Genomic DNA, 20,995 nt, shown 5'->3' with positions numbered 1-20,995 from the left:
CACGACCCGGTAACACGCAGCTCTGCGAAATCGAACCCATTGGTTGAGTTTGGTGGGCGCCATGGGGTGGTGTGTGCGGAAGTGGAGAGGTGGAGTTCAGTTCAAGATCAGCCAAGAGAACGAAAGCCCTGAAGACTAGCACACACGATAGAACGGAGCACAATGGGTTGTGCGTAGTCAACCTGTTAATCGGAGGTGTGCGGGAAGGACGACAAACGAAATGCAAAATTCTGTTCTAAATAAATTAGTTTTCAATCTAGATTTTAAATGCATAGCTCGAGTGGCTTCCTAATATCGGGAGGAAGAGAATTCCAGACGTCCGCAGAAGCGCATCTGCAAGCATGCGATGCAGTGTCTTTGTTCGATGGCTAGCCAAAAGCCTCTTCGAGGATGACCGGAGTTCGCGAGATGGTTTACGCTCCTTGACGAGATCGGCAAGGTATTGTGGTTCATTTGGTGACCTTGTTTCAAGACGCAGTGCAGAAACAATGGGCATATATATTTTGTAGAGGGAGGCGGTTGGTTATGAGGCAGAGGGAACACGGAAGTTTATGACTTGAACAGGCGCAGGGTGTCGACAGCACCTATGACTATGGGGGCAGCAGAGGGGAAAGGGTGACTTCCCACTGAGCGAAGGTTGACTGGGTGCTTTAGTTGAGAAAGCCTCAGTTTCTGGAGTGGAGAGTGCATGGAGGGACGAGTGATGTGAGAAGAGGTAGGAGAGTGTATGTATGTTGAACTTTTTTCGCACCGTATGTAGCCAACCGTGCTAATCAGATATATGGATGGAAATAGAATGAGATAGGAGGAGAAGGGTAGAGTGTGTTGGTGGGCATAATGAGATGAGAAGGGGGGAGTGAGATGAAACTGGAATGAGATGGTGGGGAGTGGCAGTGTAATGGTTACAGCTCTCCTGGGTAACCAGCCTGCAGCTGGTTATCCAGGAGAGCTGTAAGCTGAACCTTGAACCCCAAGACGAGCCCCCCCCCCAACCGACTTGACCACTCAGCCATCTCTGCTCTGAGTAAACAGATTCCGCAATCGATGACTCACTGCTGCACTTGTGTGGTGCTGTCTGTCTTGTCCTGTTTGTTCAAACAGACCTCCTGGTCTAGGTGGGTGACGGAGCGCCGTTTGCCTCCAGCATGTGTACCTGCAAATATTACGTTTAGGCACACTTAGTAACTAATTATTTATGACGCATTCTAAACCAGGAAAGCCCGACTGAGCGTCTCTACTTTTTTTTCAAGAGGATCCTGCCAAGTTTAATGCAGTAAGGGATGACAATTGCGCGTGGCTGTTTCCCAATTTGCGAGTTATTCTTTCAATTGTTACCTAATTTGGAACGCAACGCTGACACGCAATGGCCTACTCTCCTTCAAATTACGAGAAGGCATCTTTAACGTAAATCATGGGTGAAGCAGATGGTGCGTAGTCGTATTTTACTATTAATATCATTGCAGTATTAACCAGGGCACTCTGCTGCATTCCAACCACAAGCTTCTGCGATATTGGGCCAACGCACTTCCGCTGGGCCACGTCAATGCAATGTATGCGAGGAGATTTGACGCCACACCAAGTGCCACTTCTCCCGTATATATTTGCGTGCATCATCACTCAACTCAAAACCAGAACATAATTACATAGCAATTATCACAGTTTAGTAGATGCCGTTCATGGCACCAACAATTCAGCTTACAAGCCCTCAAACAACATCACCACACAGCAAGGCATTAATACAACAACTTCTTCAAAAACGTAAATTTGTTGGCCCTAAGCCCCGTCTCAGTTTGTAAGACTCTGTGAAGGATTAGTAGGGCTGGATATAGGCCCGACTCAGTTTGTGACCCACATGAACTGTGAATGGTGAGTAGACAGGATAGGCACCATCACAGTTTGTGAGATGCAGGGGCTGTGAAGGATGAGTAGACAGGATGGGGATGTTTCTTGATGCATCTCAAAAAGATCAGGAGATCCAGTGTCCTTCCCAATGGTAATGTAGAGCTATAGATAGGTAAATAACCTTGACTTTCAAGTGAGTGATAGGCAATTGAGAACAGGGGTCCCTCACAAAGGGGAGGGCTGGCCTATCAAGTGTATTCCTGTCGCGTTCATGCTGCGGCCACACATGCATGGCTATGGCCACAACACCATCCCTTCACTGCTGTACCGATCCAGCCTTCCTTCATAGGTGCTCGCGAACAGCACTTGCGACAATAGGACATGGTTCATTAACGGATACCTCCTTTCCTGTGCATGTATGCGTCTTTACCTGTGTATTTGTGTGCATGTGGGGAATGGTAGTGTAGCGGTTAGCGCGCTGCGCTATAAACCCGACAGCCCGAGTTCGATTCCCACTCACGGTCAACACCAGTGACGATTATCTGAACCAGTCCTGGGCCTTCCCAAGGTCGACTCAGCCTCAAATGAGTACCTGGTGCAGTGTGTAAACATCACTAGCTAAATGCGGCCGGGTGTGGTTCTGGCCACCCATCCCCTTGTGTGCCTTTGTCGGCCTTCAGAGGTGCTTGCTAAGAGCACATGACCCAACAGTTTGTTAAGGCTATACGGGGGATCTTTGTATTTGCATGTAGGGAACAGTAGCGAAGGGGTTAGAGAGCTGCGCTACGAACCCGGTGACCTCACTTTGTTTTTTGGCCACAGTTAACATCAATCGCGAATCATATGATGGCCACAGCACCCCCTCGTAAGCCTTTATGATTTTAATTGGTACTCTCTAACAACACTTGCCTCAGCAGTCTGTTAAAGACTACATCGCGAGATATTTGTTTCTGTGGGTGTGTGGGGAGCAGTGTCACCATTGTTAGCACAGTGTACTCTGTAAGGCTGCATGGGGGATGTTTGCTTTTCTGTGAACTAAAATGCAGAAAATTGGCACAGTGGGGAGCACAGGTGGTGCATCTGCCAGTCATCCGAAGTCAACCCACAGCACCTGGGTCTGTCCCGTGACTTCCTACCAGCGAGCCTTTTATACGTCACATGGCCTCAAAGTGCACCTCGCTTGGCACCAACTTCGTGACATTCACCACCAATTAGTGGCGAATGGCAACTGTTTGTTGTTGTGGGGAAGTGGTGGCGCCACGGTTAGCAAACTACAATAAGGCTGCGAGGGGAACCTTTGTCTTTCCGAGAGTTTGGGGATCGGCGGCGCAGTGGTTAGCGCACACCTCTGTAAGGCCTACACCAGGGGGAATCTGCGTGCGTCCGTGTCCGTGTGTTTCAGCAGGGCAAGTCCGGGGGACGGGTCCATGAGGAAGTGAAGCACATGTTCTCTCCACCGCCGCTGTCGCCGCCGGCATTTGGGTATGGCCACGGCGGCCTCCTGGAGCCCGGCGCCACGGCCCCGGAGCCCGGAGCGGCTGCGGGGGGGCGCACGTTCGGCGTGGAGCTGGCGACGCTGCTGGCTGGCGTGCCGCCCGGCCGCACCGTGCCACTCGTGGTGGAGACCATGGTGCAGTTCCTGGAGGAACACGGTAATTGAACCGCTCGTCCGGTCACTGGTGCTGCACCCCACTCACACGACCACCAGGGCTGCACCCCACTCACCCGACCACCAGGGCTGCACCCCACTCACCCGACCACCAGGGCTGCACCCCACTCACCCGACCACCGGTGCCGCATCCCACTCGCTCGATCACCAGTGCTGCACACCGCTTGCCACCCACAGTGGTTCTGAGCTGTCTCCTTGCCGTCCCATGGGCTGTGAAATTATATAGAGGGAACACAGTTGGCAGTAGTAAACTGGCACGTTTGTTCAAATGACAACTTTATTGATCAGCTGTGTCGGCTGGAGGAGGGTGCAATTACATACATTTTACTTACGTTATCCGACCCAAAAATGTATTATGGATCATAGTTGAGTATCCTTGTTTTGTGTCCCATGTGCTGTTCTTTGGGTTTGATGAGAGGTCCGATGTGAATAAATAAAGGGACCTGCTGTGCGTGCCGAGGTGGATCCCTTCTGCACGGCGGGCACCCCGGGCCTCTTCCCGTGCGGCCCCTAGGCCGTGGAATTCACTTCCACGAGATATATACGCAGTCCGCGCGGAGCCTCTCGGCCTCCTATTCAAGTCTCATTTTAAGGCTCGCCTGTTCTCATCGTCTCTTCACTTTATACGTTTTAACTGTGGGGTGTTTGTTGTGCTTGGTGGAGTGTATTATCACTAGGTGTCACCTGATTAGGTTTTTACTGGGTTTATTTATCTTTATACATTTTATTTGTGTTTTGAGCTCTATACAGTACCTTGTGACCACAACCGGGTGACTGGTGCTTTAGAAGTGTAAATTCGATTTTTTATTCTTATTGACTGTCAGGAGCTCCGTGATAATAGCACTCAAGGGCCGTTTAATATGTCACCATCGTGCCGTATCGTCATTTCGTTGGCCCGGGTCTCCCTTGTTCTCTTGAGTTCTGAACGTGGCATGCCTTCAAGGCACTTTAAAGTTTCTTGTCTCATTGGCAAAGCTTCAAAACTTGTATTAGGCCACCCTGAGACACAGCTTGGGTTCGTTTTCTACACAATAGGAGCTTTTTTTTTTATGAGAGTGTAAATATAGGGTCTAACACAGTGCTGGGAGCGACTGCAGGGAACTCCGAGTTTAAGAGCGAATGCGGTCGTGCGAAATTGGCCACTCTACGGCCTTCGTGGGATTGCCAGCGCGTGATCGCACCCCTCTCTCTGCCTGGCCACACGTTACCCGGATGCGGAACAGCCCGTGGCGTGACGGGGTAAATGGGAGTTGTCAGATTTGAGGAAATTAAAGAAACTGAACTGTTTAAGACCGGTAGACAGGAAGACTTATTAGCAATTCTGGCAAATTGCCTGATGAAGCTGGTTATAATCAGCAGTCAAACTTTGTACTCAAAATTGTAAATGTTGTGGGTTTACTCTTCAACACACCGGTGTGCTGAAGTAGGAACTAACTAGCACGTTTTGTTTACGTGACAAACCTTACTAATTGGGTGTCGAGTGGTGGTGCGTTAACGACACATTTATATTTTCGCGATCTAACCCAAAAAAAACCTTTATTATGAAAAACGAAAATAACCTCACCAGCTCGACCTCTAATTTGTGGAAAATTACCTGGGCCTGGACCAGGAAATTCAAATTAACTGTCGACAAAAGGTCGGTGTCTGCTAAACCGCTTCCGCCAAACCGCGCTTCCGTTGCGGGGCAACCCATGTTTCCACGGATTTGAAAACTGTACATGGCTGGTTTCGCAGAGCCGTGATTTGTTTCTCCAGTGAAGATTTCTGGACATTTTAATGAAAAGTTTGTCGCGAGGGAAATCAGTGCCATTTAGTAAATGTTGTTGCACGAACCGAAAACAGCCAGGCACTTTCCCTTGCGATGTGTAAATTTAACATTGTTTTGTAAACCATTTTTTTTTATATATATAATGAAAATGGAGGGCACTGTCAATTTTTTGGAAAATTCCACTCACCACGGGAGGCTCTGCACTCCGTGAGGCCTAACGTCCTCACGTTTATGTAACATCGCCCGCCACGCGCTTTAATAAGCGCTTCGTTTGTGACTCCAGCGCAGTTTTGTTTTCATTGCAGCCCCTGTATTCAGTGGCTGGTTGGACCGTAATATAAGCCATCTATTGACAGCTACTACTGCACTATTGACTACGACTGCTGCCGCTGTTGGTCCTGCTGATACAAATGTCGAGTATCGGAACTGTTGCTATTACTTGGCATAGCAGTGGCATAGGATGCGGAGCATGCGGAGCCGTGAACCTGGCAACCCCGAGTTTGATTTTTGGTCACGGATAACACGAGTGGCGGGTGATATTTGAGATGTTCTGGCTCCCCGCCACTTCACCAACTCACATTAACCAGGTATGGGCAAACAACCCTCTTGACCAAGTGGCAATGGAATTCTTCTATCCAGCTGTGGGTTGACTAGGATCTGTGAATTTTGATGACACTGTCCACTTGCTTGGGCGCCACGGTGGCAAGATGTTAACTACTCCCGCCTGGTATACAGGAGATTGTGGTGTCGATCCCAACCCTGACACCTGTACATTTGGAGATTGCATGTTTTCCCCGTGGTCGTGTGGTTTTTTTCTCCAGGTCCTCTGGTTTTCCTCTCCCCATTTAGGAACATATTTTTAGAATATTTGCTGCTATAAATTTCCATATAATAAGCCACTTCGGTGAGCTATCATTTGTATCCAGGTCGCTTCTAACAAAGAGCTATATAGCTCAGTGAGCCTTACCTGATGAAATAAAAATTGTATAAAAGTTCACTTTTTAAATACATTTTATATGAACATTACTAAAGTCATGCTGCTCATGACGCTGCTGCTGCTAGTGGTGATGATGCTGCTACGGTTGAAGCTACTGCCGCTGATGATATGACTGCTGATATTTTTGCTGCTGCTGCTAATGCGTTGCTACTGATGCTACCACTGCTGCAGATCATCTTGCCGATGCTGCTGCTGCCGTCGGTGCTAATGACACTACTGTGTCTCTGTCCACACAGGCCTGGAGTCGGAGGGCCTCTTCCGGGTGAGTGGCAGCGTGCGTGCCGTGGAGCGGCTCAGGCAGGCCTGGGAGGCGGACGTGACGAGCGACGGGGATGGCGGTGCCACCGGCGCCGACGGCGACGAAGGCGGTGATGCGGTGGAGGTGCCCGAGGCGTGGCGGGGCCAGGCGGACGTGTCGTCCGTAGCCGGGCTGCTCAAGCTGTTCCTCAGGGAGCTGCCTGATGGCGTTGTGCCGGCCAGCCTGCTGCCCAGCTTCCTACAGGCACACCGAGGTCGGTGTGTGTGCGCGTGCGCGTGTGTGCGCATGTGTGTGTGTGCGTGAGCTCATACGTGGGGTGGGGAACGGTGGTGCAGTGGTTAGCGCACTGTGCTAGAAACCAGACGATCCGAGTTTGATTCCTGCTCGTGACTAAAATCAGTGACAAATTTCTGAACTGGTCCTGAGCCACCCAGTAGAAGACTCGGCCTCAAATGAGTACCTGGTGCACTGTATAAACATCGGCACTCGGGAGACAAAGGCGGCCAGGCATGGTGTAAGCCAAGCAACTCCTTCGTGTGCTGTGTTGGCTTTCATAGGTGCTCGCTAACAGCACTTGCACCAACAGTCTGTTAATGGCTGTACAGAGGATTTTTCATATTTATTGTACACGATGAGACCACACCCATCCCCGCAGTAACACTGTGCTTCTTCTCACTTTGTTGTCATATTCCCCCAAATTTATCCCGATTGTTGCTATCGGCATCGCATTGCGAGACTAAGAATTAAGTTGCAGCTCCCGCAGAGCAGTGCGACCGTTCGTGTCAGTGGGTGGCACATAGAAGCGGATATTTCAGAGCTACCTCTTGAGATCCCTTTAGGTGGTCCAGACAGTAGAGGGTGGCACTTTCCCACCCGCTCTGCTCTACGAGAGTAATGTTTATTGCATGACAGTCCATCTGATATTTTTAATTCTCGGAGCTGGTAAAGAACCAGTTTAACGTGTAACGGGTTTTTTTGTGCGTGGTCATTGGTGGTCGGACTGAGACTGTGAACTCCGCTCCGCTGGAGACTCCGGTTTAATCCTGTGCAACCGCCTGCATTGGAACCCAGGGTCACGGCAGTTCCGGTTTAGCGCTGTGACCTCTCTGAGCCACGGGGTCACCTCAATGTGCTTCTTTCTTAAGTTTTCTGCCCAATGGTCAGGTCCATGTCTCCAGCACCCTTCTTCCGTGCCATCGTATCCCATTGCATTTGAATGCACGGCACCCTCCCTCTCTCACCGCTGCGTGCCACTTGCGCCCTGCAGACAGCGCCGGGGATGAAATGCGGCTCGCTGAGTCGCTGCGGCTGCTGCTGGCTCAGCTGCCAGGCGAGAACCACGCGCTGTTGCGCTACTTGTGCTCCTTCCTGGTGCGCGTGGCCCAGCACCAGGAGGTCAACCTCATGTCGCCGCAAAACCTTGGCACCGTTTTCGGCCCCAACTTTTTCCGGTGAGCGCCGTTTTTTTCCACAGTGTCTATGCGTGCACGAGTGTCGTTGTGCACGGTCGGTGGAGTGCGTCTGTGTGTGTGTGTGCACGGGGAGCAGTCTTGTAGCGGTTAGCGTGCTGCGCTACGAACATGGCGACCCGAGTTCGATTTCCGTTTATGGCCAACACCAGTGACAATTATCTGAACTGGTCCTGGGCCTCTGCTAGGTCAGCTTAGCCTCAAATGAGTACCTGGTGCGGTGTGGAAACATCGCCACTGGGGAGACAAAGGTGGCCGGGCGTGGTGCTGGCCCCTCCCCATCCCCTCGTGTGTCGTGCCGATCTTCAGTGGTGCTACTCGCTAACAGCACTTGCCCTAACAGTCTGTTCAGGCTATACGGGGGATCTTTGTTTTTGTGTGGAAAGCTGGTTGCATGGAGCTGGCCAAACCACACCCTCGTGTGCCATACCAACCTTCATAGGTGCTGCTACTCGGTAACAACACCTGCCCCAACAGATTGTGTAGGCTGCACAGAGGCTTTTTGTCTTTGTTTTTCAATTAATTTGCTTTTCCCTTTTTTTAGTGCGCTCCCTGTGTCTCTGTGTCTCTGCACTTCACAGTGTCTCTCCTGGAATGGAGGGCATTGCGGAGCAGCAGGTGGTGAACCGAGTTACGGCGAGGTTCATCACCGACTTCCTCTCCATCTTCCAGGAAGACAGTCCTCGGCACGCACACATCATCCTCGTGCAGGTAAGAGTGTGTGTCGGTTAAAGATGCTGTGGGGAGTGGTAGTGCAGCGGTTGGCGCACTCGCTAAGAAACCTGGCGACCCGAGTTTTATTCCCACTCACGGACAACACCAATGACGATTATCTCAACCGGTCATGGGCTTCCCCTAGGTCGACTCGGCCTCACATGAGTACCTGGTGTGGTGTGTAAACATCGCCATGGGGGTGTCAAAGTCAGCCCGGCGTACTTTTAGCCATCCACCCCCTCGTGTGCCATGATGGCCTTCATAGGTGCTCGCAAACAGCGCTTGCCCAAACAGTCTGTTAAGGCTTTACAACAAAACAGGTGTTAAGATGTTAAAACACCAAACTGAAACCTTTTTACCAGGAATCATGTCTGCATTAACCACAATGCTTGTGGTCAGAATGCAACAAAAAACATACTCTAATAATATATGCATTGTCTTTGAAACTGATTGGTCCACACCAGAGACAGCTTTCTTTTGAGCCTCGTCTCAAACGGTGTTAGACCAGAGGACGCCAAAAGGCGTACGTTTGCATTCTGACCGCAAGTATTGTGGTTAATGCAGACATGATTCCTTGTAAAAGGTTTCAGTTTGGTGTTTTAACATCTGAACACCTTTTGGCGTCATCTGGTTGAACACCATTTGAGATTAGGCTCTAAGAAAAGCTGTCTCTGGTGTGGACCAATTAATTTCAAGGACAATGCATAAATTATCAGAGTATTGTTTTTTGTTTGCATTTGACTGCAAGTATTGTGGTTAATGTTAACATGATTCTTTGCGAAAAGGTGTCAGTTTTGTTGCCAGAAAAAAGGGAAAAACCTATTATTGTATTAGGATCATTCAGTATTTCATGTTGCCATTCATCTTTGGCTTCATCTGGCAGTGGTTATGCACATGGCCTCTATTCCAGCACTGTGAAGGCGTGGGTTTGTGGATCGCACAAATGTTGTGAAACTCCCTGCAGGCATCGAGGTGCCATCATACCCTGGCTCGCCAACAGAAAGCAGTCCAGCAATAACGTAGACTTCACGTGTTCCATCTGTATGGGGATAGTCTTTCCCCCTCACACACACAGGTTTTCTCAGGGTTGTCTGGTTTCCTCCCACATGTAACACTCATTAATTGGCTGATAACATCTTGATATAAAGAGGACCGTAGAGCTTACGCAAATGTTAACGCCGGCTCATTGCGTGGCTGCTGAATTCCCGCTCGTCTGTGGTTCCTCCTCGTGCCTCTGAGTTGTTCTCTCGCTACGCGAGAGCAAAAGAATACTGTGTAACGCGTTACAAGTTGAAATTATAAACATACCACATTATTAATGTGTTAATCACATACACGTGGATGTTTGTACAGAGTTTGGCTGAGTGTCGTGCTCTCGTTTCGCTCTCCCGTTCTGAGCGGTAACCCTTAGATGAAATCAACAGTCAAAAATACTCTCTCTCGGGTTATTTAGTTGTCAGAGCAAGATGGTTAAGATAATGTACAAACAAATATGTATTTTTACTCCGGCTCATGTAAAAAAAGTATTGGAATTTCCATATTCATATGACGGGGGTGAGCTTATGTATCGGATAACGAATGTTGGCCTCCCACACAGTGGTTCTCATTTGCGGACCTCTACAACCAGGATTTGAACATGCAACCTTCTCATTGTGAGCTGTGCCCTTCTGCCACTGTCATCTGGCCAGATAAAATTATTAATTTAAACAGCTGCTGTGGCCTCTCACGATCAAACATTCAACTCTTTTTCATCATGAGGCCTCCTTTGCCAGTACCAAAATATAAGAATAGGTTTTCCACCTTTTTTCTGGCAACAAAACTGATGCCTTTTACGAGGAATCATGTCTGCATTAACCACAATACTTGTGGTCAGAATGCAAAAAAAAAAAGTCATACTCTGATAATATATGCATTGTCTTTTAAACTGAAAGTACGCCTGTTGGTGTCCTCTGGTCGAACACCGTTTGAGACTAGGCTCAAAAGAAAGCTGTCTCTGGTGTAGACCAATCAGTTTCAAGGACAATGCATATATTATCAGAGGATGATTTTTTTTGCATTTTGACCACAAGTATTGTGGTTAATGCAGACATGATTTCTCGTTAAAAGGTTTCAGTTTTGTTGACAGAAAAAAGGGGAAATAACCTATTTTTTATTCCACTCTGTTGCTGTGAGGCGTGTTTGTTTGTATGGTGGTCACCGACACGCTCCGGGAAAGGTAGCGATGGAATTCATCGGAAGTACCAAAAATCTAGTTTTTGTATTCAGAGACGATTCTATATTGGACATCTGCTCCGCACCATGCTTAACAGTGGGCGCGTTTGTCCTGCTGCTGCCATCGCAGGAGCTGCAGGAGGCGGCCGCTTCAACCAGCGCTGAGGAAGCAGCAAACGACGGAACGCAGAACCCGCCGCCGGCCGGCCGGCTAAATGGAGAGGCGAGCTATGCCACCGTGGTGGCCGCCACTCGCAAGAAGAAGGTGCGTCCTTGGGGGAGGCACGTGGGGCTCGTCGCGAAGGGACAGCGTGTGGTGGCGTCGGTGGCGGTCAGAGCCACCACCCCCCCCTGCTTTTCCTTTTTGTGTAAGAGGCTTAGAGCGTGAGCTCCTGCTCCCTCCGCCTGCGCTGACGGTCACTCGGGGCGATGCGCCTCGAGTATGGCGCGAGCCTCGTTAGCTGGGCCTCGTTAGCTAAGCCGCGTGGGGGATGCGGGTGTCACTGTACTAAAACTACTATTTTTCGATTTAAAGCTTTCGTGACTGCAAGGATTCATCTTCTTTGGTTCTTTCGGTAAAGTCACGTAGAATGAGAATAAAATAATAAATTGATAAAATAAAATAACACAATATTCTCACGACTTGTGTTGTGGCCGAAACGTCGTGAGAATATTATTGTTATTTTATTTTATCAATTTATTATTTTATTCTCATTCTACGTGACTTTACCGAAAGAACCAAAGAAGATGAAAACTACTATTGCTATTTTTATTTCACGAGGTGAGGCCCACCGAGCTTTATAGCTCGTTTTCAGAAGCAACCTGGCAACAAATGATAGCTCAATGAAGTGGCTTATGACATGGAAACGTATAGCAGCCAAATCTATGATATGCAAGTTGATTCTAAATGTGGAGGGAAAAACCAGATGACCCGGAGAAAAGTCTACGCAACCACGGGGAGAAGATGCAAACTCCATATATACAGAGGCATCAGGGTCAGGATCGAACCCACGACCTCCTGTATATCAGGGGAGGTAGTTAACATATCACCACCGTACGCGCGTGACCGCTCACGAATGCACACGAGATTTATGAAACTCCCAGAAGCCTCTGCACTGCGTGATGGCCAAGAGGTGTTAACATGGCAAGTGGGTTATTTAATGCATCTTTGTGGAACTTGGAGTGTAATCCTCCCCTGTGTGTGGTGTGTGTTTTTCTCTGTGTACTCCGGCCTCCTCCAACATGAGGCCAAACACCTTTGAATTGAATTGGCCAAACATCCCCATGCAGGATCCTTCTGAAAATCATCGTGAGAATCGGCCTGCCGAATAAATAAGTAACATTATTGTATAAGGCATATACTTTTCACTGTGTCCTTGGGAATTTTAGTCTTTGAGAAGGAAAGTCTTAACATTCATCTCGCAACGTAATTTGACTTATTTTGAATGTGTACAAACACACCGATAGTATCCTTTCAGAGCTCCCAGAGTAGGGAGAACTTCACGTCTCAATAGAAAATACCTCTCAAAGATGTTGCCATTCAACTACACCTCTTTAATATGACCTTCCTTACCCAACATCGAATGGCAATGCATCATCCTGCGTAAAGAGTCAAGCGAGCAGAATGTGAAAACACCAAATATAATACATGCTCGAAGGTTTCTCTTTCTTCCCTGCATGTGGCCATTACTTTGCCAGGTTGGCACCGTCAAACTGTCTTCCCCGGAGAATCCGATATCATCTCACTTGCCTGGCTGGATTAGAAACGAGAATCTAAGCAGCACCAGCCGGGGGCTTCAGTGCAGCATTAAGAGCTCACCGAGCCTCCCCCGTGCAAGCGATGCACGGATTACACCCGCGCAGTTTTTACTCTCCCCGCATTTCACCGCCGTTGGTCTCCCCGTCGCGTGTGTCCGTGTGTCCATGTGCACGCACGCACGTGTACGCGCAGAGGAACCGCGCGATCCGCGTAGCGGAGGAGGCCTCCTCGTCGAGCTCCGAGGCACGGCCTGAGAGTCCGGACGGAGCTCCGTGTCCCAGCTCCGCTCGCCGGGACCCCCCCATGTCCCCGCCGCCACCAGCGTCGTCATCGTCACCGCCGCCGCTATTATCGCCGCGCGCCTGCCCCACGGACCGCCGCTGGCCCCCGCCGCCTGCGTTCGAGCCCCACGGTCATCACGACTCGGAGGGCGCGGCACTGGAGGAGGAGGAGAAGGAGGAGGCGGTGAGGCTCGGCGCAACGGAGCCACACTGTGCCCGAACCGTCGGGAAGGAGAGCGGGCGTAGCATGGCGCCATCACGCACGGCGGCAAATGGAGAGGACATGGATTCATCGCACAGCGACACGGAGCCCTTCAGCAGGTGGGCGCACCGTAGAGCGGCAGTCGGTGCGCCCGCGTGGCACCGCCCGCGTGGCACCGCCCGCGTGGCACCGCCCGCGTGGCACCGCCTGCGTGGCACCGCCCGCGTGGCACCGCCCGCGTGGCACCGCCCGCGTGGCACCGCCCGCGTGGCACCGCCCGCGTGGCACCGCCCGCGTGGCACCGCCCGCGTGGCACCGCCCGCGTGGCACCGCCCGCGTGGCACCGCCCGCGTGGCACCGCCCGCGTGGCACCGCCCGCGTGGCACCGCCCGCGTAATCCTCTCGCCTAGCGGTGGCACGCCAGAGAGAGTGCCGCGTTCGCGCTGCAGTTTTGCATCACAGAGTAAATATTTTACAACGCTATTGCCAATGCGGTGAACGCAATTCATTAAAATTTACCGTATGTTGTCTCCATAGCACTGGCACCACTGAGTTTAATTTGGAAAGTCAGTTGTTAAAATAGTCAAAACGTTAGTTTAACATTTCATATGTAAAAGTATTGCTCATACACTGGTGACCGACACTTCGATTGAGGTACAAACCAACTCTATCCCGATCCCTGGCACCCAGAAACTCATTATAACTCTTTATCAATTCATAATTCAACTATGACGTACGTTGACGTACTCTGCCGTGCGTGTTGCAGCCTGCAAGAGGATGACCGACCGGACTCCCCGTGCTTCTGCAGGTGAGAGTTTGGCATGACCCCCACACGCGTGCCGCTGCTCACCACTACAAAAGTGCAAAGTCGTAATTTGTAGTACAGTCTGTTTTCCTATAACGCGCTAGTTGCGTTCCTGAAGAACACCGTGTTAGGAAAAAATCGCATTATAATAAAAAAACATCTATAATATAGGGCAAAGCACAGTCCACGATAACACGTGAGATGCATACTCAGGCTGAACAAAGACTGAGGAGCGTGGGTAGCATCTAAAAGCATCCAGCAGCATCCCGCCTTGTGTAATGCTACGCCGAGGCAGCCGTATGACCGCTTATTCCTACTTGCGCGATGTAGTTCCGTCACTCAATCGCGTTATATCCAATTCACATCCGTATTATAATAGTGTTCCCTTAATACATTCATCGCGTTATATCCAATTCACGTTATGAAAACACGCGTTAGAGGAGAACAGACTGTAGTACTATTATTATTGTTACTGCGATTAGGATTATTCGTGGAGATATTCTTCACCAGCTGGTACCACACTGGATATTGCCATGCAGGATGGATATCACGTCACCGATCTAGAGTGTTTGTGCCAGGAAGTTTAAACCCCTGCCCCTACTGGACCCTATCGGGGATGTCACAAACAACGAAAGGGAACTTGTGCGCATTTTTGTTTAGACGCGCGGGTAACAGTGGAGTACTGGTTAGCACACTGCGTTACCAATCCAGCGGCCCGATTTCAATTCCCAGCCACAGCAAACATCACTAGAAGGCGATACCGGAACCGGGTCGTGCGCTGCCTCCCATAGGTCGATTTAGCCTTAAATGAGTATTTGTTGTGGTGTGTAAACATCGGCATTTGGGAGACAAAGGGGGCCTGGCATGGTGCTTACCAACACCATTCTCTTGTGTCCCTTACCAGACTTTGCAGTTGTTGCTAACAACACTGCCCCCAACGATTCGACTGTTTGGGGGATCTTCTCTTTGTGTGTTTAGGTGAAACCAAATGAATAAATACATTGCGGATGTAATTAATTCTGAAAAACTTGAAAGCAATGCTGCCATGATATTCAGGCCTACTTCATCATCAGGTTAAGGCCACACTTGTGGTGTTTTTAATTGGGTAAAACAGGCGCGGGAAGTATGTCAACGTAATGACGTGGTCCTGGCTGTTTCACCTTATTAAAAGTGACCTTTATGTACGTATTGAGTACATATAGGTGCACACAAGGGAGACACTGGGGCAAAAAAATATCCAAATTAATTTGTACGTGCATGGGCAGAATGAGATGAGATGCTAAAGAATATCACAGCAGCCTAAGCATGGTCTGGATTGGAGCCTCCTTTTGAAACGAGCTGTGGACTGTGGAGCGCACACTGAAGTTCATTAAATAAGAACTCATAATCACGTACAGACCCCTGTCAATCAACTTTCCCGGGGACATTTCGCTTATGACTATAATTCATGACGCCGAGACCAGTTTTGATTAATATATTCGCTTGCCACTGATGTCAGCCGTGACTGGGAATGGAACTCGGCCTGCCACTGTTGTTGTGCAGCGTGCTAACCACTACGCCACCGTGCCACCTCGGATGCGGATTGCAAAACAAAGATGCTGTAGCGATCAGCGTTGTAACACCGTTGCTTCCTCAAACCTCATTTCCCTATATCTTGTAAATGTTTAATCTTGAGTTTTCTGGCAACACTATTCATGGTGTTTTTCATCTTGAGAAATAAGCAGGTTCTTTGCTGACGTGTGTGCTTAATAGATTGTGCGCATGTTGCACTACTCTGCAAAGCGTAGTGCACTTTATCATCGGCCCCAGATTTAAACCGAACAAACAAACGTGTTTAAGCATTCATCAATTGGCTGAAAGCATTTTAATATTAAGAAAACTGGAGAGCTTAGGCAATTGTTGAGAGCACTGGCTCACCCACCACCTGGCTGCTGCCTTCCTGGTTTTCTGTGGTTCTTTGACGATTGTGAGCAATGAAGTTTGCATTAACGATGCCGCTGTACATATATAAAAAACGGAACATCGTTATTGTTGTTATAAACTGTGCGACCAAAATTTTTGAGTGCTGCTAGCTGCCTTTTGCAAGCAGTGCTCGCCATGCTAAAGCTCACAGACCCAGGTTTCTCGCATAGACCGAACAACGATTGGGCCTTTGGGCTTGATGAAGGCGTTTGTGTAGTGATGTTGGTTTCTTTAAGGGAGCCGCTGGGTTATTTCTGCCGGTCCATCACCAATCTTGAAACAGCCGACAGAGCTCCTGAACTGTTGGCAGCAAAACTCCCCGCACAGCTTACAGCTTGCCCAGACCAACGCCCAGATCTGTATAGTTTTTGGGGAACATTGGCAATGGATAGATTCAGTGTATATATATTTAAAAAAATACTTTTATGCACATACTTGCGCAATTGACACACTTCTGTGTGCATGGCCACGAGCACGTGCACCCCGCGTGCGTCCGTGTGACCATACGTCCGCATGTTTCTGCACGTGCATGCGTTCATTAGCACTGTTCAATTTCCCCGACAAGTTGGGACGCTCTGCCAGTGGACCCGCTCACTCACTCACCCGCAAGTTTAAAATGCTATCCATAAGCAATCGCTTGGAATTATTTTGCGCCCCACTCGAAACAAAGGCAGTGGACGGTGACATTTAGAAACTGTTTTCTCGGACGAGCGTTTTGCTCTCTCTACTCAGTCTGCCCGCTCTGTGCTCGCTCTGCACTCCTCTGCAGAGCGAGCCCCGTCGCACCCAACTGTTGATTGAGCGTAGCTCTATTTTACATGCTTTTTATTGACTCACTCTGTCTGTTGTTGTTGTCGTTGTTGTCGTATCCTCAAATATTGTAACTCAATTTTAACCCACTTCCCAATGTGGTATCGACTGCAAACTTGGTATACTGATGTTATACTGATGACAATACTATATTCTATCATAAAAATATTTTTTTTACATTCTTTTTTATATGTTTTGTTTCGGCTTGGGGCTAATTATCCACAGTCAACTGACGTTGGCTGTAATTGGCCATGGTCCCTTACGTTATGGCAAGCTTCATAAAAGCGTGTTTTAAAAAAAGTTTTTTTTATAAATATTACTTATTTAAATAGTAGGCCTTTCCCCTGCCTCTTAACAAGCACCCCGGGGGCACGGCCCTTACCTGTGCCCCACCCTGCTACGGCACTTGATTAATGTTTAACTGTATCGCCGCTGGAGCTCGCAGCCGATATCAATAATAAAATCTAACCGTCTGGGAAATTCGCAGCCAGTGCCCTTGAACTGTGTCTGCGTGGCTGCCCATCTGCTCATCCACAAAGTTAATTTATATATTTTTGCTTGTCCAAAATGACCCCCCCCCGCAGGGTTCGCCGTGTCGCTCTTAAGGATGCCGCCTGTGTTAGCCACGGACAATGACGTGCGGAGGAAACGAGTGCATTGTGTCCGTCAGCGATAAACACTGCGATTGTTCTCGAGGAGAGGAGTTCGTGCTGGAGTGAAGTGGCAGAAAGCATTCCATGTTCGGCCACGTCAGCTTTTCGCTGTGGAAAGTTCACATCGGAATGTTGCTAATGCCGATTGCGTTGCAGGCACGTTGTTGCATGCGAGAAGCCTGCCACCGTTCGGCTGTAGCATTTCGCTGTACCCGCGAGCGCCTGAGCGCTTGTGCTGTAAACAACGGCGCGTGGGCACTCGTGCAGGGCCGTGTTTTGGTCATGGCCGTACGCAGCGCTCGCTCAGCAGCGCGCAGTTTTTCATCTCGCGCCAGCCACGCGGCTGATCCGATAAGAGGCTTTGTTTGTTTTTACACTGCTGATTATTTATCCTTTGCTGTATTACTCCCAGCGTCATTGCTATTATTTTTGTTATTGTAGAAGGTTCCCAGTACCGTAGCGGAGTGGGGGGTGTGGGGGGGGGGTGGCGGCGCCGTGCACGTACGTGTAGGTTTTTGCGCACGCGAGAATCGGAATGCGGTGTTACTCGGAACATGGCACCGATTTACGAGCCTTGTGCGGCGGATTATGGGGTCGCGCTGTATATGCCGCCCCCGCCCCAATTGCCACTGCCGCCACACAGGAGCCTTTGGTCTGCTGTCACTCTCGGGCGACAGGCGGCGTAGTGGCGCGGTGCCGTGTGTTGCGCAGCCCCACCTGTTTGCTCTGTGTGACTTCTCTCTCTCTGTCCTCACCGCTCCTGTCGACGTGTTTGGCGTCCGGGTGCCCACAGCATCTCCAGTCCGGTGCACAGCTCTGCCGAGTGAGTAAAACCCTCCGGTTTGATTTCACAATGATTCTGCTGCCAGTCCAGTGCCATTTAGAACTCGCGGAGATTTGTGGCTTTTGCTCTCTGAGTGCGATGAATAATGTGATTTGCGCGTCTCATTTTGTATTCGAAGAATTAAAGTGTAGCCGTGATCCACACTGCGTTGTGTGTCCCATGCATTCCTGCCGGCAGGATTTTGTCGGCTTTAGCTTGGAAAAACGTTGCTCACAAGCAACGCTGCGACATTGCGGGCTTATAAATGCTATGGCATTTTCAGTCATGCGGCGTGCGCATGTTTGGTGGTAGTAGTTGTAGAGAGCTCGCACTCAAAAGCGCCCCTTGTCCTTTTGGACACTGCACGGAAAGCATTTGGCGTACCGTGGCGGGGCGCCAGGTCACAACTGGCCCCGTAGGGGGCCCTGCCCCTCGTGTAACTTCCACGTCCATTCAGTGGCCGCGGTTATCAGAGCCGTTTCACGGAGCACCTTTCTTGGCTCGGCACGCCGCAAACGTTAATGCCAATCGGTCAGCACTCGTTTCTTTATCGAGCCCTGTCAGTTACGCTGAGCGTCGCCGTGAAAGCCACGAACGACTGCCGGCACGGCAGGAGGCTTCGCCCGGGGCCTTCTCACGTCTCCCTTAGGGGGTTCGCCGCTCGGCCCCTAACCCCCCGGCCCTACTTGCGTGCCTCCCCCATGGCGCGCCAGAGCCCTGCTGGAGCAAACCATCGCCAGCACGGTGGAGCAGCACCTCTTCGACACGGACGCGGGCGATGAGGGCGGCGGCGGCGGCCCTTGGGACGCTGTGACGACGACCGCAGCCCCGGCGAGACCACGCCGGCGCCAGCTGAGATCCCCGGGGCGGGCGCATGCGGCTGACTTGTGAGTCCACGAGACCCCCCCCCCCCCACCATGAATGCCCCCCACTCACCTCCTTTGAAGCCACCTGCTTGCAGTGTTGGAGTAAGTTATTGTGGGAGCGAGGGCATTCACTGCGCTAAATACCCAGCGTCCCAAGTTCGATTTCCAGCCATTGCCAACACCAGTGGTGATTATCTGCCCAGCCACCTTAGTCTCTGGAGTTCTGACGTCAGTCACGCCATCACGCCGAGTGCCCAAGATTAGTTTAAAGTGACCTAGGGGAGACCCAGCACAGGTTGAAGCATCAGTTCCCGCTTGTGAATGTTTATGTGGCCTGGAATTGACCTTTGATGGCTGGGATCGTAGCACAGCGTGCAAATCGCCAGACGCACACGCAAAATCTATCGTGGTATTTTTAATTTGGATTTTCCTCTCCTTTCGTTCGTCACTTATTGACTTGCTGTCCGATTCCCTCTACTCTCCTCATTGCACTGGGTAAAGTTAAACCCCTTTCCACCGTCTCACTCTTCCCATCCCTGCCCTCTGTGTGCATGTGTGTCTGGGTACTTTGTCCGTTTGTTGGTACGTCCGCGTGACCCCCTCACCCCCCCCCCCCCCCCGATACTCGCGCTCCCATAACAACACAGCAGGGACGACACCAACAAGGTGAACATGCCCGCTTCCGAGGACCCCAACGCGGGCGCCCAGACGGACGCAGCTGCCAAGTCGGACGTGCCAAAGAAGCAGCGCGGGGATGGTGGCGCCACGAGCGGGAAGGGGCCTGGCACGCCCGATGACCAGGGGGGCCTAAGAGCCAAGCGACAGCGGTCCAACAGCAAACGGGGCGGCCAGCCAGCACAAGAGGTCAGCCATTTAAAAATACACTTTTGTTTTCCACTCCCATATGCCAGCGGCTCCGTGCTGCGCGGTGAATTTTAACGTGCGGTGAAACCGAATGCCAACCATTGACATGCGTCACCGTAGCCCGCGGCGTTCCGCTGGTTTTATCACAGAGCCATCGCGTTCCCGGTTGGAGCGCCCGGTTTAGGCCGAGACGGTGTTCGGACAGCGGTGCACTGCCCTGTTGGCCGCCGTTGCCGTGGCTGATGTAACCAGCGTGACGCTTTGTCTTGCGTTCACACGTGGCAGCTAGTGTAAAGGACGGGAAGTAGGTTTGGGGTGCTTCCAAGTTGGTGTGAACCAGAGTAGCGCCGGCATTATTGTGTAGATCATAAGAGAACGTGAGATGCCAGGACTATTATTGGGTTAACTACGACTGCCCATAATAAGCTTACGCTAGGTTTTAATGCATTCCAGATGACACAGGGATGCTTTTTTTTATTAAGGGGCAGAGTTCACTAATACCTGGCCCGTGGCTTTCAGGATTGCATTGTGACATAAAAGAACAAATAAATGACTGAAAATACAGTTCTAAAACTAAAACACCTTAGGAGCTTGGCAGAGCTTGTTTGCAGACATCAACGCGCTGCGTGAGAGCGCGCTGCGTTGGCCAGCACGACGGGCCCCGTGGGTTTGGATGGGCGCAATGCATCGGTGACCGCAGAGTTTTGAGAAATTAAGTCATTAGAGTCGCGTCCGTCATGAAGTTACGAAGGTGCACATGACATTGACATTCCCGCATTTGTCACGCGCCTTGGTTCACTTGTGGTGCCCCTCGGGACTAATTCCTTCCCTTCTGGGAGGCCGGACACCGCAGTGCGTTTGTGAAAATGAGTTTCCACGCAGGACTGGATCAAGGGCGCAGACTTTGTGCTCGCGTCGTATTGACCGCCGGGCACGTTCGCTATTTCAAGTGCGTGTGTGCATGCGCACATGCACGTGCTTGTGGGTAATAGCCATGGGTAGATTAATTATCGTGTGTTTATCGCACCCACTGCACTGGTG

At 50.5% G+C, this 20,995-nt stretch overlaps 1 protein-coding gene across 5 annotated transcripts in view; it reads left to right on the top strand.

The window, feature by feature from the left end:
* Positions 1-20,995, top strand: part of LOC116950982 (protein FAM13A-like) — a 72,047-nt gene that overhangs the window by 31,332 nt on the left and 19,720 nt on the right. For 3 of the 5 annotated variants that reach the window (XM_076073398.1, XM_032969232.2, XM_076073397.1), the window contains 10 exons: positions 3,245-3,494; positions 6,513-6,788; positions 7,803-7,986; positions 8,586-8,715; positions 11,060-11,194; positions 12,881-13,290; positions 13,938-13,979; positions 18,195-18,224; positions 18,938-19,111; positions 19,738-19,954. In XM_076073398.1, the coding sequence (XP_075929513.1) occupies positions 3,245-3,494; positions 6,513-6,788; positions 7,803-7,986; positions 8,586-8,715; positions 11,060-11,194; positions 12,881-13,290; positions 13,938-13,979; positions 18,195-18,224; positions 18,938-19,111; positions 19,738-19,954 (1,848 nt within the window). The remainder of the gene's footprint in view (positions 1-3,244; positions 3,495-6,512; positions 6,789-7,802; positions 7,987-8,585; positions 8,716-11,059; positions 11,195-12,880; positions 13,291-13,937; positions 13,980-18,194; positions 18,225-18,937; positions 19,112-19,737; positions 19,955-20,995) is intronic. The other 2 variants (XM_076073395.1, XM_076073396.1) reach the window with 2 other exon arrangements.

The sequence above is a fragment of the Petromyzon marinus genome, chromosome 41 (assembly GCF_048934315.1).
Source record: "Petromyzon marinus isolate PM22_M1 ecotype Great Lakes invasive population chromosome 41, UKy_Petmar_22M1.pri1.0, whole genome shotgun sequence".
Taxonomy (NCBI): domain Eukaryota; kingdom Metazoa; phylum Chordata; class Hyperoartia; order Petromyzontiformes; family Petromyzontidae; genus Petromyzon; species Petromyzon marinus.
The sequence above is the reverse complement of the archived record's forward strand: the minus strand, read 5'-3'. Positions and strand labels throughout refer to the sequence as shown.